The following is a 13,819-nucleotide window of genomic DNA, read 5'->3' on the forward strand; positions in this document are numbered from 1 at the left end:
TTTTGATACTTTACTTTGAGATATATAAACATGTTGAAGAAAATACTTTACTCAAGTGAATACTCCCTCTGTAGAAAAACCCCATTAGAAGTAAAAGTCCTGCAAAGTATTAGCAGCAAAATACACCCGAGGTATCAAATTTATTAATCATGCAGCAACATTATCCCTTCCTGTGATATTATATACTGTATTATTATTATTTTAATTACTGACACATTAACATATAAGGAGCATTTTAAAGTTGTAGCTTGTTAAGGTGGAGTCAATAGACTTAAAGGGCTATAAGTAAGAATATAAGGAGAATGTATAAACAGTATATAAACAGAGGTCTAAGAAGTATTTAACTCATATACTCAAGTAAAAGTAGAAATACCCTCAGTAGAAATACTGCATTATAAGTAAGTCCTATAAGCAGCAAAGTATACTCAACAATAGTACAATATGTCCATCTGAAATGTATAAAGTATCATAAAATATAGATACTTAAGTCAAGAGATTAGCACTGTACATGAGTAAATAGTTACTTTGCAGCACTGCTAATCCCCCCCTTTTTTTTACTCCATTTGACCAAAGAAGCCAAAGTTCACAAAAGATAAGTCTGAACAGTCAAAAACTGGCAAAAGTGTAGATGAGTGTAAGTGAGATATTTTCAGATCAAAGATGAAGTTAAGAGGACTGTTAACCCAAGCAAGCAAATGATGCCAGCATTATACCAGGTTATATGGTGATATCTCACTCTTCATAAATTACTCACTGAAAATTTATACCAAAAACAAAAAAACACACACACACATAACACTTTCCATTTCAATGTTTTACTGATTTGGCAAAGTTTTAAAAACAGATTATATAATTTCACAGCTTTAAATACAAGAAGCATATTTATTAATGATAATATAAAACAAGTAATGAAACATTTTCAAAGTCATTAGCCTACTTGACATTCCTCAATACACTGACAAGAAACAGCGATACCAGTTACTATTATAGCAATTTTCAATATAGAAGGAGAGGGAAGAGAAAGAGACTGAAGAGAACGGAAATCAAGAGTAGGTTTGGTCACTTTCCAGAAAGAGAGAGAACAGATTAGTGATGTAGAGTAATAAAGAGAGACAGAAAGAAAGAGACACTTTAAGTTGGCACATTCATAGTACGTCAGGGTGTTGCAGTAGTTAATAGGGTTGCTACACCAAGGGAGAAGAGGGGGCCGTTGGAGGGTAAGAGGTTAGAGTCGGGGACCATGCAGTGAGTTCAGGCTGTAGTTGTCATGAGTGGTTACAACCACAGCAAACATGGCTGCCAGGTGACTGTAAAGCACTGATACTTCCAACTGTTTTCATCTGAAACTGAAGCTTCTCCCCTGGTCAATGTTTTTGGCAACATGAAATTAGGCTTCTTCTTTATCAGAAGGTTAATATTCCACTGAAAGTTTGCTTTTTTTTCGCCCCCCCAAGAAGAATCGTACATTATCATCTTTTGCTTCTCATGTGGCTGTTCTGAATTCATGCGGACTAATGCAACCATCAATGATCTAAAGCCACTTTCCGAATGCATTTCTTTATCCCAGAGTCCAGCTGTGCCCAGTCCAGTTACAGTACTAAAGGCATAACAGAGGAGGAGAAGAAGAAGAAGTGGGAAGCGGGGTGTAAATTGACATTCAGGCACACTTGAACAGCCACGCTGCAACACTGTAAAGTCGGAGGTCAGACAGAGTGTGTTCATGCGCCATCGGACCAGGCGTCACCACACAAGAGACTCAGATGCACACGAACACATGCTCACAAGCAATGGAGCACCTTTTAAATGCAAGCACACACACTCACACACACACACACACACAGACACACACACACTTCACGGGATGATAGAAACAAAGGAGAAACAAAGATTTCAGTCCTTAATGGTCCTTCTCTGCCTCCTTCCTCTCCCGTAAATTAATCGGTGGTCTCTCTCCGAGCCGCTTCATGTTAACATCACTAATGTTAAAGTAACTCTGCAGTTATAGTAGCTTCATATCAGTAGCGTTTCAGTGGCACTGCAGTGGTACATACAGTGGTGCTTCACACTGGTTTTGTCCAGTAGCCGCTGCAGTCCAGCCATGACGGCTTTAAGACACGGGTTCGACCCCTCCCCCCCTCCTTTTTGTTACAGCTCCCCTGTTCAGGTAAGTGCAAAAAATCTTCATCGTTGTCACCAACAACAACAACATCAACAATCTTGTCATTTTCTTCATCTTCGTCAGTGCCTGTCTGTGCTAATGCTGCCCGACATCAAAGCATTGGCATCATTGACAGATCCAAGATCAGTATTCAGCAGGAGAATTCTGCTCCAAATGAGTGGCAGGTGTCAAGAGCAGTCATAAGGGCTTGTCAATCACAGTCACGCCTGGGTAAAAAAAATTGATAATGTGATATAATATTCATATATACTGAAATCAAAGCAAAGTATTGACCACAACTGTCTCTGTTAATAGTGACATTAATATGAGCACCAGTAACTGCAGGAACAGGAAGTTAATACTTGTAACAGCGATAATACCAACAGTATTATTTAAAGGGAACATATCATGCACATTCACAAATCTATATTTTTAATCTGGGGCTCTACTCGAATATCTGCATGATTTACAGTTCAAAACACTCCTTATTTATCTTATATTGGCCCTTTACACAGCCCCTCAGTCCAGCCTCTGTCTAGAAACAGGCTGTTCTAGCTCCCGTCTCCGTAATTCCCCTCCAGTGAGTTCTGATTGACCAACAAATGATAATAGTAGGATTTCACTTTTTTCTCCTTCTTTTACTCAAATTGTAAACTTCTCAAATACATCCATACAGGTTCGAGCCAGAATGCTAGCTTAACAAAGTGTGCAAACAGCTGTTTATTGCCATGCACAACAAGCTGATGTCAGCATGTTGGCATGGTAGAAGAAAATACTTGTGGGGAGCATTTCTACATACGTTTACCTCAAGTTTGGGAACATTGACTATGTTTAGCAAAGGTGTCCAACATCATAAGAGTATGTACAGAAGAGAAAATTTACTTGATGATATATTTTCCTTTTTAATGATCGGTGCATAAGTAATAATGTATTTTTATATACTCCAGTATTTATTCTCCATATATGTCAAAATGAAATTCTGGTGTTGGGTTTGTGCACGTTTTGCCAAAACAAAGTCTCAAAACCCCTTTCTGGACTATATTGGAGAAGATGGGGCCCAGGCTCTTCAGAGGGGTCTAAATGGTTTAGCGTGGTCTGAAATAACTGGGTACAGTCACTGTTAATTGGCCGTTATTTCGACATTATCTCTGATGACTTTTGACGCAGTATTACCCTCTGCCTCTGTGTGGTGTTTGTGCGGGTGTTTTTATGTTTTGTTTGTTGTAAACTTCAAAAATCCATAAAAAAATAATTTAAAAAAAAGATCAAAATCTCCTGATTAGCAGCAAGTTCTGATCAGTTTATAGCTGAATTATATGGTTGACAACAGAATAACAACATTAATCATAATATTTCTATTAAGTGGTTCTCGTTGCCTGTTTGCCATTATGGATTTTGACAACAGAATTTAGTAAAACAATACATGCTATGATTGTATTATTATGTTATTCCACTGAGAGTTGATATGTTTGGATGCAAAATGTCCATTTAGCAGTGATGCACAAATAAACAACTGTGTTCTCATGTGTTGCCTACACACCTGCATAACTGCGTCCTGTGCTCATGCAGGTCGGCAGTAGTGTCCACTTGTCCGAGTTTGGATTGTAGAACTCCACAGAGGCCAAATTACAGCTGCCATCATCTCCTCCCACCACATACAGTACGTTGTTTACAGCACACACACCTGAAATACACCAAATATAAAGATTAACTGATGTCTTACAGCCGTGTGGAACATCGGACAGCTGTGTTCTTCTTACCTGCATTGCGGCGACACATGTTCATGTCAGCTACCTGTCGCCAGCTGTTGGAGGCTGGATCGTAAACTTCACAGCTCTTCCTCACCAATGGACCGTCATGTCCTCCCACGGCATACAGTAAACCTTTTAACACACCTACACCTGTAGAAGACATCGGACAAATACGTTAAACAAAAACAAATCTGACGTTTTTTTAACATCATTCACCTGAGCGAGTACAGTGGAACATGCATCAATCTCTTTTTCCTGATCTTGTGATAAAGGTTGTGTGATGTTTTAATGGATAAATCCGTGAGAAAGGTTTGACTTCAATTTTTTAAAAATGCATTAAATCATAAAAACAAAACGTAGGACACACACACACCTGCTCCACTACGTCTCGTGCCCATCTCAGCAATGTAGCTCCACGTGTTGCTTTTGGGGTTGTAAGCTTCTACTGTACTCAGACATTGCCTGGTGGCTCCATCGTAACCTCCAACTGCGTACAGGATCCCTGAAAAAACACACAAAGAATATGTGTAATCCACAACTTAGAATAAGAGAATAGTGCTTTACAAGACAATACAACAGCAAGTATAAGTAAATAAACCTATAATGTTAAGACTATCAGTTTGGTGTTCACTTTTTAAACTATATTGTGATGTGTATTTAAGCAACATACTTTAACTCAAACAGTCTTTCATTCTGTGTTGATGATCACCCAAAACACTCAGATTCAGATTATTTAGAAGTATAAACACTTTCATTTCAGTACTTGTGATATTCAGTATCAAAGACAAGATCAAAACTGTAATATATGTGGTACAAAAATGCAATACCATATAACAACACAGTCTTATTGTAATAATATAATCTTGTATCAGAAAGCTTCCTGTCTCAATAAACTATGACTTCATCACCTCTGAAAGTCTACAGGAAAAAAAAAAGTGCTTTGTCAAAATTGTAGTTACTACTGGACTACTAAATGGTATTTAAGTGTTTCTGTAATTTTCTCCACTTTGTGAATCTATTTCTAAATGCTGCCTGTAATACTGAACTGGGAATTGTACTCACCATTAACAACGCCCACTCCTACACTGCTACGTCGGGTACTCATGGGTAACACATGGAACCACTCGTCTGTCTTGGCATTATATGCCTCGACTGTCGACAAACCTGCCAAAATGCAGAAAAACAAACATGAACAGTCACGTATTTGATCATTCTCTGCTTTTACAAAAGTTTAAAGCCTGTAGCAGTTCTTTAGCTCAGCAATGGCCTCACTGACCACAGAAATCTAAACAAACATCACCATACCTGTGCTGCCATCAAAGCCTCCCACAGCGTACAGCAGTCCATTGAGCACAGAAGCACCAAGCGTTGACCGGCGGTCCTGCATGCTGCTCACGCTCGTCCAGCGGTCCATCATCGGGTCGTAACAGTCAACTGTCCGCACGCGCAAAGAACCGTTGAAACCGCCGACTGCATAGACACAGCCGCTCACATAAACCACACCTGGAGAGAATAACACAGGAAATACACAGGTAAACACAGTTATCTCCCAAAACACTCAGCAGCAAGTGTATGATGTTGCAGACAGAGCTGTGCAGATGGCAGCTTTGTGCTTTCCTGTATTGTTTTCTACAATAAAAAAAAAGGAGCGAGAGACCAGAAGTAATTGTAGAAGAAACATGTTTTTTTTCTTTCATGTGTCTTCACAGTAAGGACCGTCAGTAAAAGGTCTCCAGGGGTTGTGATAAAGGAATAATGCTGCAATACTCAGATCACAGTCACATTTAAAATGTGCACAATACCAGCAACGCCTGAAACAGCAATATCTCAGTGTGTGGATTTTAAGTTTGGATCTCAATGTGGCCATGACCCCAAATAAAGAGTTATATTTACTCTTTAATGTGACCAGACTTCACCCTAAAACGTATAATATTCCATAGCTATGTCCTAATTTCTAGCTGGGTGACGAGCGCTGTGTAGCTTACAAACACTTTAAAAAAAATGGGCCTTTTTTAGTCTGAATTTGGAAGACTACAACCTGACATACCAGATGGTTTGTTACACAGAACCATCTGGGGACGTCGTCCTTGGAAACTGTTTGGAAAAGGGGAGTTGCTCTCAAAAAATACTAGGCAGGTGATTGGATGAAGCATCTGTCTGTCACCGTTTTACCTTGTGAGGCAGCTGGATTCAAAAAGTTATGCAAGAATCCTCAGAAGACGCTGACTGGTCCGAACCACTGGTGGTTCTGACACAAGCTCGTAACTTAAAGTCTGACAAGATGGATTCCTGTGTGATCTTGTGATCATGTGAAAAGCCAATTTATCAGTTACAGCTCTGAGTTTGCCACATTGTCCATTGTTGACTATTTAATCATTTTAAAAGAAGTGTTCAGGTAACGTTCATTAAGTTAAGAATCCTCATGTACCAACATTGTATTTGAAAGTTATTTGCATTCAGGAGATCATCAGTTAAATATACCATCTGAATTTAAGAAAAGCTGCTGCAAGGTTGGAATAATGGGAGCCAGGCTTGAAGTCCACTGACCTTGTTAGCAACCTGGATTATGGCTGAGTATCTTCTCAGTTTTTATAATAAAGCCAATACAATATCTGAGTTTCAGCAAACTAAATACCACTTTTTTCAATACCTTACTCTGAGAAACGTTAATATTTTTCTTTTTTTATTCTTCTTTTTAAATGTCATTTACACTTTGTGGAGATAAACTCACATTTTTTATTTACAAGTTGTCGAGGCCTTTCTAAAAATGCACCAATATTTTTTTAATCCTGTGTGAGGGTGCTCCGTCTGATTTGGGGAGTACTGTATGTGAAACACCATCATGGGTCTCATCCTTCAGAGGATCCAGACTTGAATTATGATACACTACAGTTAATATTATTGTTTCCTACCTGCTCTGCACCTCCTGGTAGGAAGTTCAGCCACCTGATACCATCGCTGCTCCTCAAAGTCGTAACATTCAACGCTCCGGATGGCCTTTGGAGCCTGTCCTCCAACCACGACCATCACCTGAACACAACCAAAACAGCAGTGCCAATAATAAATAACTGAAAAGGTTACGGATCAATAATTGTTTTCCTGCTTCAACTGAGCGTGGGTGCCCTTCTCTGTCCTGCTGTAGAGACTCTTAGTGTTTGTACCTTAGGACAGCAGGCTGGAGTCCTCATACGTGTACGTGCAGTCTTCATCAGAGCTCTCTGATCAGCTGGCAGCAAGTGATACTTCATGGCCTCGATCAGGTAGTCTTTACACGCGCTGCTATTCTTGATCAGAGACTCCTCCTCCACCCGCTAACACAACCAAAAAGTGAGAGAGGAACCAATCAGCCAACAGGATTTATACTGTTGTATATTCTGACACATAAATGATCTGAAATCTGACAATCAAAACCTTATTCTACTGACAAATAACTCATATCAATATACGTTATCTGGACAATGTTAACTCTCCACTCGTGGTAGAATACCTCATGTTTTTCCTCAAGAGACTAAACATCAAATGCCAGCGATATCAGCTGCTCATGAAAGTCAAAACTTTCAATACAGGCACAGCAGAGTTTATATTATTTTTTTTCAAAATTAAACATGCACCCATGTCCAAGAGGTGACAACATTCATCTACTGACTGAACATAAAGAACAATGAGTCTCTGAAATATAATTTTCAGGAGTTGGGAGTTATTGTTCCTGCTTCATTAACAGCAAAATAACCTTTCTCATAACATCCTATTGTGTTATTCATTGATTATTTTTCACTTAAAGCCAAGTTCAAATCTTCCACATTACTGTCATAACCACCTGTTGTCTGTGAGGGTGAAGCAAAATTGAAGAAAAATGAAGAAAAAGTTAAACTCAGCTCTGCTTGCTTGTATCTGGGTGTTTGAGCTCCTCCAACATCCAAAAAATAACAACAGGGGCATAATTAAAAACTTTAATCCAATACTACCTGGTGATATGATTCTAATCAAGTGTCTCAGATTCTATATATATAATATATATATATAATCTATATTTTTTGTCCATATTTACAGTTTGTTCTTCCTGCTCATGCCCCACATTGCTACACTGCTTCATTTTTTAAATACTTACTGACTTACACATCACTAGTTAATACATTTCACATACTTCAGAGAGATTATATCATATATACTTATATCTTAAACCATCAGAGCAACAGTGAAGATAATCTATACCTGTCACATACTTTCTTTTCTTTTCAAGTACGTTATCCTGTGACAGAGAAAACTGCAGCAACAAACAAAACTAAGACAAACCAACAAAACAGAGATTAATGAACCAGGATATAAACCAACACAGCAGCCTGTTTTCACATGTCTGAATCTCTGCCCTTGTTCAACGATTCACTTTGTGAATAAATTACATGAAACAAAACTTTCACATTGATTTTGCCATCTCATCCCTGCTCCAACTAAAAACTAGTCAGACAACTACTCCTGTAAACTGGATACATAGAAACATGTTGGCATACTACATGCTGGCTGACAGACAGAAGTTGAACCTGTCTGCATGATGTAATACTTCTGCCACAAATCTGAGATCAAAACATTCAGCACTTGTGATCTGGTCAGAGACATGAGCAGAGGGTGAATCATCTTCCTGACAACAACAGGTGAGCTTGAGTGCGCTGCTTCTTAAAACCTCTGACAAGAACAAGAACATGCAGACAAACGTACCTGCACCAGGTATTCTCTGGAGAGGAGCGGCAGGCGGACGTGTTCCATCAGGTGAGCCAAGTGTTCCTGGCGGACGTCTTTATCGTGGTTGACCCAAGCTATTACTGCTTCAAACACCTGCTCCACAATGTACAAAACATACAATTTAAGCACGTTTGGTACAATTATATCTGTGTATACTGAGCAGTGTGAATGTGTGTGTGTACCTTCTCCTCTGTGGGGATGGTGAGTTTGTCGCTGGCGATCAGGCTGGACACTTGCTCCATGCCTAAATTAAGGAACTCTTCACTCCCAACAACTTCAGTGAAATGTTGCTCTGCAAACAAAAGCATCATGTGAAATTACTACTTCATGACCGCAGCTATTTTCCATAACCACGTTTCCTTCTCCACACTTTCATTAATTAAACCTGCTCTCATTCTGTATCCTCCACTGCCCCATATGCTCCAGGACACACACAAACCAATTTTGGTAAAGCAATAAGATCTGTCACACTCTTTCACACACACACACACACACACACACAGTTTTTGTGCACACAAACCTGCGTAGCTGTTGGCCTGTGCGAGGAGCTGAGAGCAGGCGTGCAGGTCAGCGAACGCTCGTATTCCCAGACAGTTGGATGGATGAAGCTGAGAGCTCAAGAAGTCACAACAAGCTTTTTTCACCTCGTTCAGCTGGAGTAGACCTGCTGCCGGCAGCAACGCCTGTGAAACACACACACACACACACTGCCCTGCATTAGGTGGTGTGTTTGGCTTTATAGGATACAGGTGAATTAAATTAAAGGGTTGGCCTGGTGGGTACAAACATTTTTATGCCAGCTGATCAAAGTCCATTACCCCAAATGGCCACTGCTCATTACTGCAACAGTTTCCTTGAGTGAAAAAAATAAAAAGCTCTACTTGGGGCTGCTGAAGGAAGAGCTCTGTGTTAAATGCATCTGTGTGAGCATGTGATCACTGTTTATCAAGTGAAATATATACTTTAAATCTATTTTGTGCACATTATTCTCTAATCTCAGCAGCAATCTGATGTCAGCAACATTATGAAAACAGATTCCCATTCTATGATTAACCTAGTAAATATAACCAGCAACACTTCTGCTGAAAAAGTCTGGTCACTTGACCATGTATGCAAATGTATGTTTTTTTAAAAAAATGTGCTAGTGCATGAAAATGATCTGAGTGGGAAACGTATAATAATGTTGGAGAATACACTGTTGAAAGGATGCACCATATTTCTCCTTCTTTGCTCTCTCTGAACTACAGTAATTTGTGATAAATGAAATGACACAAGAGGGAATAAAGACATCACACTTTGTTACACACAGTCTATCTTTGTTGACTGAATACTTACTCCCCTGAAATCGTATCATTACTTTATTAATGTGACTTGATTTCAGTTAAGGGGACATACAGATGACAGTTAGGGATCAATCTTAAGTGAAGAGAAAGGCAGTTTTATTTTATTGGATGGGGAGAAAAGTGAGATTGTTCAAATATTTGTGTTGACTTCATCGTTTGAACCTTTGGGTTACACCTGCTGGTGCAGCGTGAGATTAATACTGAAGATGCTATCCAGGACATCCAAGTGACAACTTTATGGGATTTTTGATCAGGATTTTTGTGAAGGGCTGCTGTGGTATTCCAATAACTGATCACAAGCTGGTCAGCAGGAATTTTAGTTTAATCAGAATAACAAAACATAATCATTCATTCTCACCCTTTAACCTAGTGCAAAGTGTTTACATACTGCTGTATTGTGTACAGTATGTAAACACAGTCTTTAGTAGCACAACCAGTATCATACAAATTGAAACTTGAAATTGAAATGTGACTTCAAACAGTGTTAAAGGGCATGTTCACAGTGAGTCAGGTACCCAATGATCCTCCAAACAGGTTTTTCTTGCCATAATTATTCCCCCTGTACATACCGACTATCAGAAGATCCATTCATAATGCACTGACAATGTAAATCATGGGGGACAAAATCCGTGCAAAAATGTATTTAAAAGTTTATCTGAAGCTAATGTGAAGATTCAGCAACCCAAATGAGTCAAGTCAAGTAGATATCTTTCAGCATTACAGTCTTTTTAGTTACAAATTTCCTCTTTTTGTTTGGAAACACAAAGAGGGAATTTGATGTTAAGATAACAACTTCATATGACTAACTCAGACTGCTGAAGCCTCATTTAAGCTTCAGATAAACTTTTAAATGCAGGTTTGTACAAAATCATTCTGTGGGACACACTGTAGATTTTGGCACACATCACTTACACTAACAGCACATTTAAAGTGATAATCACCAGTATGAAAAGGAGGAATGATTATAGCAAGGATAACCTCTTTCAGTGTTCATTTGGGCACCTGACTAAATTGTGAACTTGTCCTTTAAAGTTAAAACAGATTTGATTGTCTTCCTACCGACCGGTGTGACACTAATAATGTTGTGGGAGTCTGCACAATGTAATAACAGTCTGTAGTTATTATGTGTGTGTGTGTGTGTGTGTGTGTGTGTGTTTACCTGCACGTTATCTTCTGTGACCTGTATCTCTGCTGTGTAGATGTAGTCCACCAAAAGTCCCAGAGTCCAACCATCCATCTCCTTTATCCTCACTCGTTTCGCTCTGCTCTCTGCCATCTCACCTGTTGGCGCACACACACATCCATCACCACCGAGGAAGTTATTATTGAATGATAATCAGCGTGAAAGAATAAACTGACTCACGTGCAGCCAGACAGAAGATCATCCTTACCTGTAAACATAGCATGGAAGTAAGGGCTCCCGGCAGCAAGGACCACTCTGTGAGCAGCGATCTCTACATCCTCCGCTACTATGGTCACGTCACACAACAAGCTCTGGCTGCATGTGTGAGATGGACACAAAATGAGACAGAAGATTTGGAAAATATAAGTAAAAAGAAGATTTAGGAATGATGAGATGATGAAGAAATGAAGAGAGAATTTACCTGCGCAGCTCGTTCATGACTTTGAACGCCTTCCTCATGTGCCGAGGGTTGAGAGTGACGGGACCTTGCCTCTCCACTCCGTCTTCTTTGTCCAGAGCGTGTGGACAAAGTCTAGTACACCTGAGACAGACGGCACAGACACACAAAGCAGGCGCATGAACACACAGATATACACAGATAATAACTAAGTTGTAATACATGCTCCATTAATGAAGACAGATGTAGGACTGTTGCTTTCTTTCATATACAGGAGGTAGGCAAGAATGAGATGAATGGCAGTTTGTATTAAGAAAAAGAGAAAGAGGTCACAACTTGACAGAGATATGATCAACTAGTATGTGACAAATGCTCCTCTGGCATGAAACCGAACGTGAGTCAACCATGTAACTGTGTTTAAAAACTGTGATTTAGTCACTTCACAGTTAAAAGTGTCAATTCATCCATTCATTAAATTACAAGAGAAGTTTCTAGCCATGTAGTTTTGGTTTTGAGATGTTCCTCAGTTATAAGGAGATTGATTCAGGAGAGAAATGTTGCTATTGTATGTTTCTAAATGTCACTTTTTAATAATGTGAGTTATTGAAAATTGAAATCCCATTCACCATAGTATTACGGTGCACACTAGAGTAGGGTAACATATTAGAATATCAGAAATATTTTAAACACCTCTCAGTCCGACCACAAACTACAGACACCTCTGCAAGACAGTTTCAACAATAAAAGACCACCATACTCTTATTGAGGGTGGGATTTATTGCATTAGACTGTGAAGGTATGCTCAGGCATGCTGTTGAGCTTCTATTGACAACACACCCCGACCCCTCTGCAGTATAGAGCTGGACGACTTTGAGAAAATATCTAATTTTGATTTTTTTGTGATATGACTAGCAATATTAGAGGGAATTATTCTCATTTTCATTAAAAACATATTAAAATGGTTAAGGTGTGATTTTTGAAGGATCTTTACTAAACAAGGATGTTTTCTTAAGTCTGTAGAATATGATGTGTAGTCCAGGACGTCTCAGCAACACTATTTTGACACATATATTACCTCCTTTAACAAATAGTGCACCTCCATGCAATTTGAAAACTGCAATTAATCTAATTACTGAAACCAATTAACACGCTGTGAACACACTTTTGGGGTCTCTGAGACAGTTAGCCACTTTGCCCAGCTGATGAACCAGCCTTGACCTGATAAAGTGACTGCTGGGTATAAACCTGAATGTGGAGACGTTGAACATCTTAAGTTTATACACCAAAAATAACCTTTATTTTAGTCCAAGTCTCCCTTGTAAAAAAGATAATACATGTAAGGAGATTTCCTAGTTACATATAGGTTAAATAAATACTTCACTACATTTATTTGGCAACTTTAGTTTAGAACTGCATGATTAGGTGATTAATTGATTAGTTGTCAATTGATAGTGATTGATAATGGATTAATTGTTTGGAGTCATTTTTGAATAATTGAATTGTAATATTTACTGGTTCCTTAAGTCTTTTGTGATAGTATGATAGTATCTTTAAGTTGTGGACTGTTGAATGAGACAAAACAAGATATTAAGGGACAACATCTTAGGCTTTGGGAAACAGTGATTGACATGTTTCATCATTTCTGACATTTTATAGGCTAACCAATCGATTAATGATCTACAAATTAGCTGCAGCTCCACTTTAGTTACCAGTTACTTTAAAAAATAAGATTTCACACACAAAACAGACAACCCGCTAATAAAATATGATGCAATGTTTTGACAAAACAATGTAATTTGCACATGAATACACCAGTAATAATAATGTAATCATCTAATATGTGAAATATAAAACTGCACTGAGAACTTCAATCTTACTTTAAGTAGGCCTACATTTTCCTGATTATACTTTAACATTTCACCTTTAGGCCTAATATCTATGAAGTGTTTGGGTGTATAAACAAGAATATTGTGTGATAACTTATGACTTTTTTTTTCAATGATAAAGAGAGAAAAAAATAAAAGCAAACATATTAAACAATCATCAAACCAAATCCGCCATGTATATAAAAGCATTATCTTGAAATCTAGGTATCAGTTAAGTTTATAAGCGTTTTCCACTGTGTCATAAATCATAAATTTCTTCCATTTATTAACAAAAATGTTTCTCTCACTCTCACTCTTGTTCAATAGTTGTGGGATCATCAATATTATACCAATTTCTTGTTATTGCCTTCTTGCTTGTGATCAA

At 38.5% G+C, this 13,819-nt stretch overlaps 1 protein-coding gene across 1 annotated transcript; it reads right to left on the reverse strand.

The window, feature by feature from the left end:
* Window positions 1–799: 799 nt before the first annotated feature.
* Window positions 800–11,487, reverse strand: klhl2 (kelch-like family member 2). Its single transcript, XM_053330085.1, has 13 exons — window positions 11,381–11,487; window positions 11,149–11,270; window positions 9,167–9,329; window positions 8,829–8,938; window positions 8,623–8,739; window positions 7,071–7,220; window positions 6,822–6,939; window positions 5,215–5,412; window positions 4,972–5,073; window positions 4,283–4,411; window positions 3,919–4,059; window positions 3,699–3,842; window positions 800–2,385 (listed from the first exon to the last, which is right to left on the reverse strand). The coding sequence occupies exons 1-13, from the start codon at window positions 11,388–11,390 to the stop codon at window positions 2,357–2,359; spliced, it is 1,533 nt and encodes a 510-aa protein (XP_053186060.1). The 5' UTR covers window positions 11,391–11,487; the 3' UTR covers window positions 800–2,356.
* Window positions 11,488–13,819: the final 2,332 nt, after the last annotated feature.

The sequence above is a fragment of the Scomber japonicus genome, chromosome 2 (genome assembly GCF_027409825.1).
Source record: "Scomber japonicus isolate fScoJap1 chromosome 2, fScoJap1.pri, whole genome shotgun sequence".
NCBI lineage: Eukaryota > Metazoa > Chordata > Actinopteri > Scombriformes > Scombridae > Scomber > Scomber japonicus.

What these genes read in the sequence shown, in the direction of transcription:
- klhl2 (XM_053330085.1), bottom strand. An exon ending in TACCAGGAGGTGCAGAGCAG is followed by an intron (nt 5,413 to 6,821) that starts GTAGGAAACAAT and finishes TATTCTCTCCAG; the next exon opens with GTGTGGTTTATGTGAGCGGC. An exon ending in CACGAGACGTAGTGGAGCAG is followed by an intron (nt 4,060 to 4,282) that starts GTGTGTGTGTGT and finishes TGTCTTCTACAG; the next exon opens with GTGTAGGTGTGTTAAAAGGT.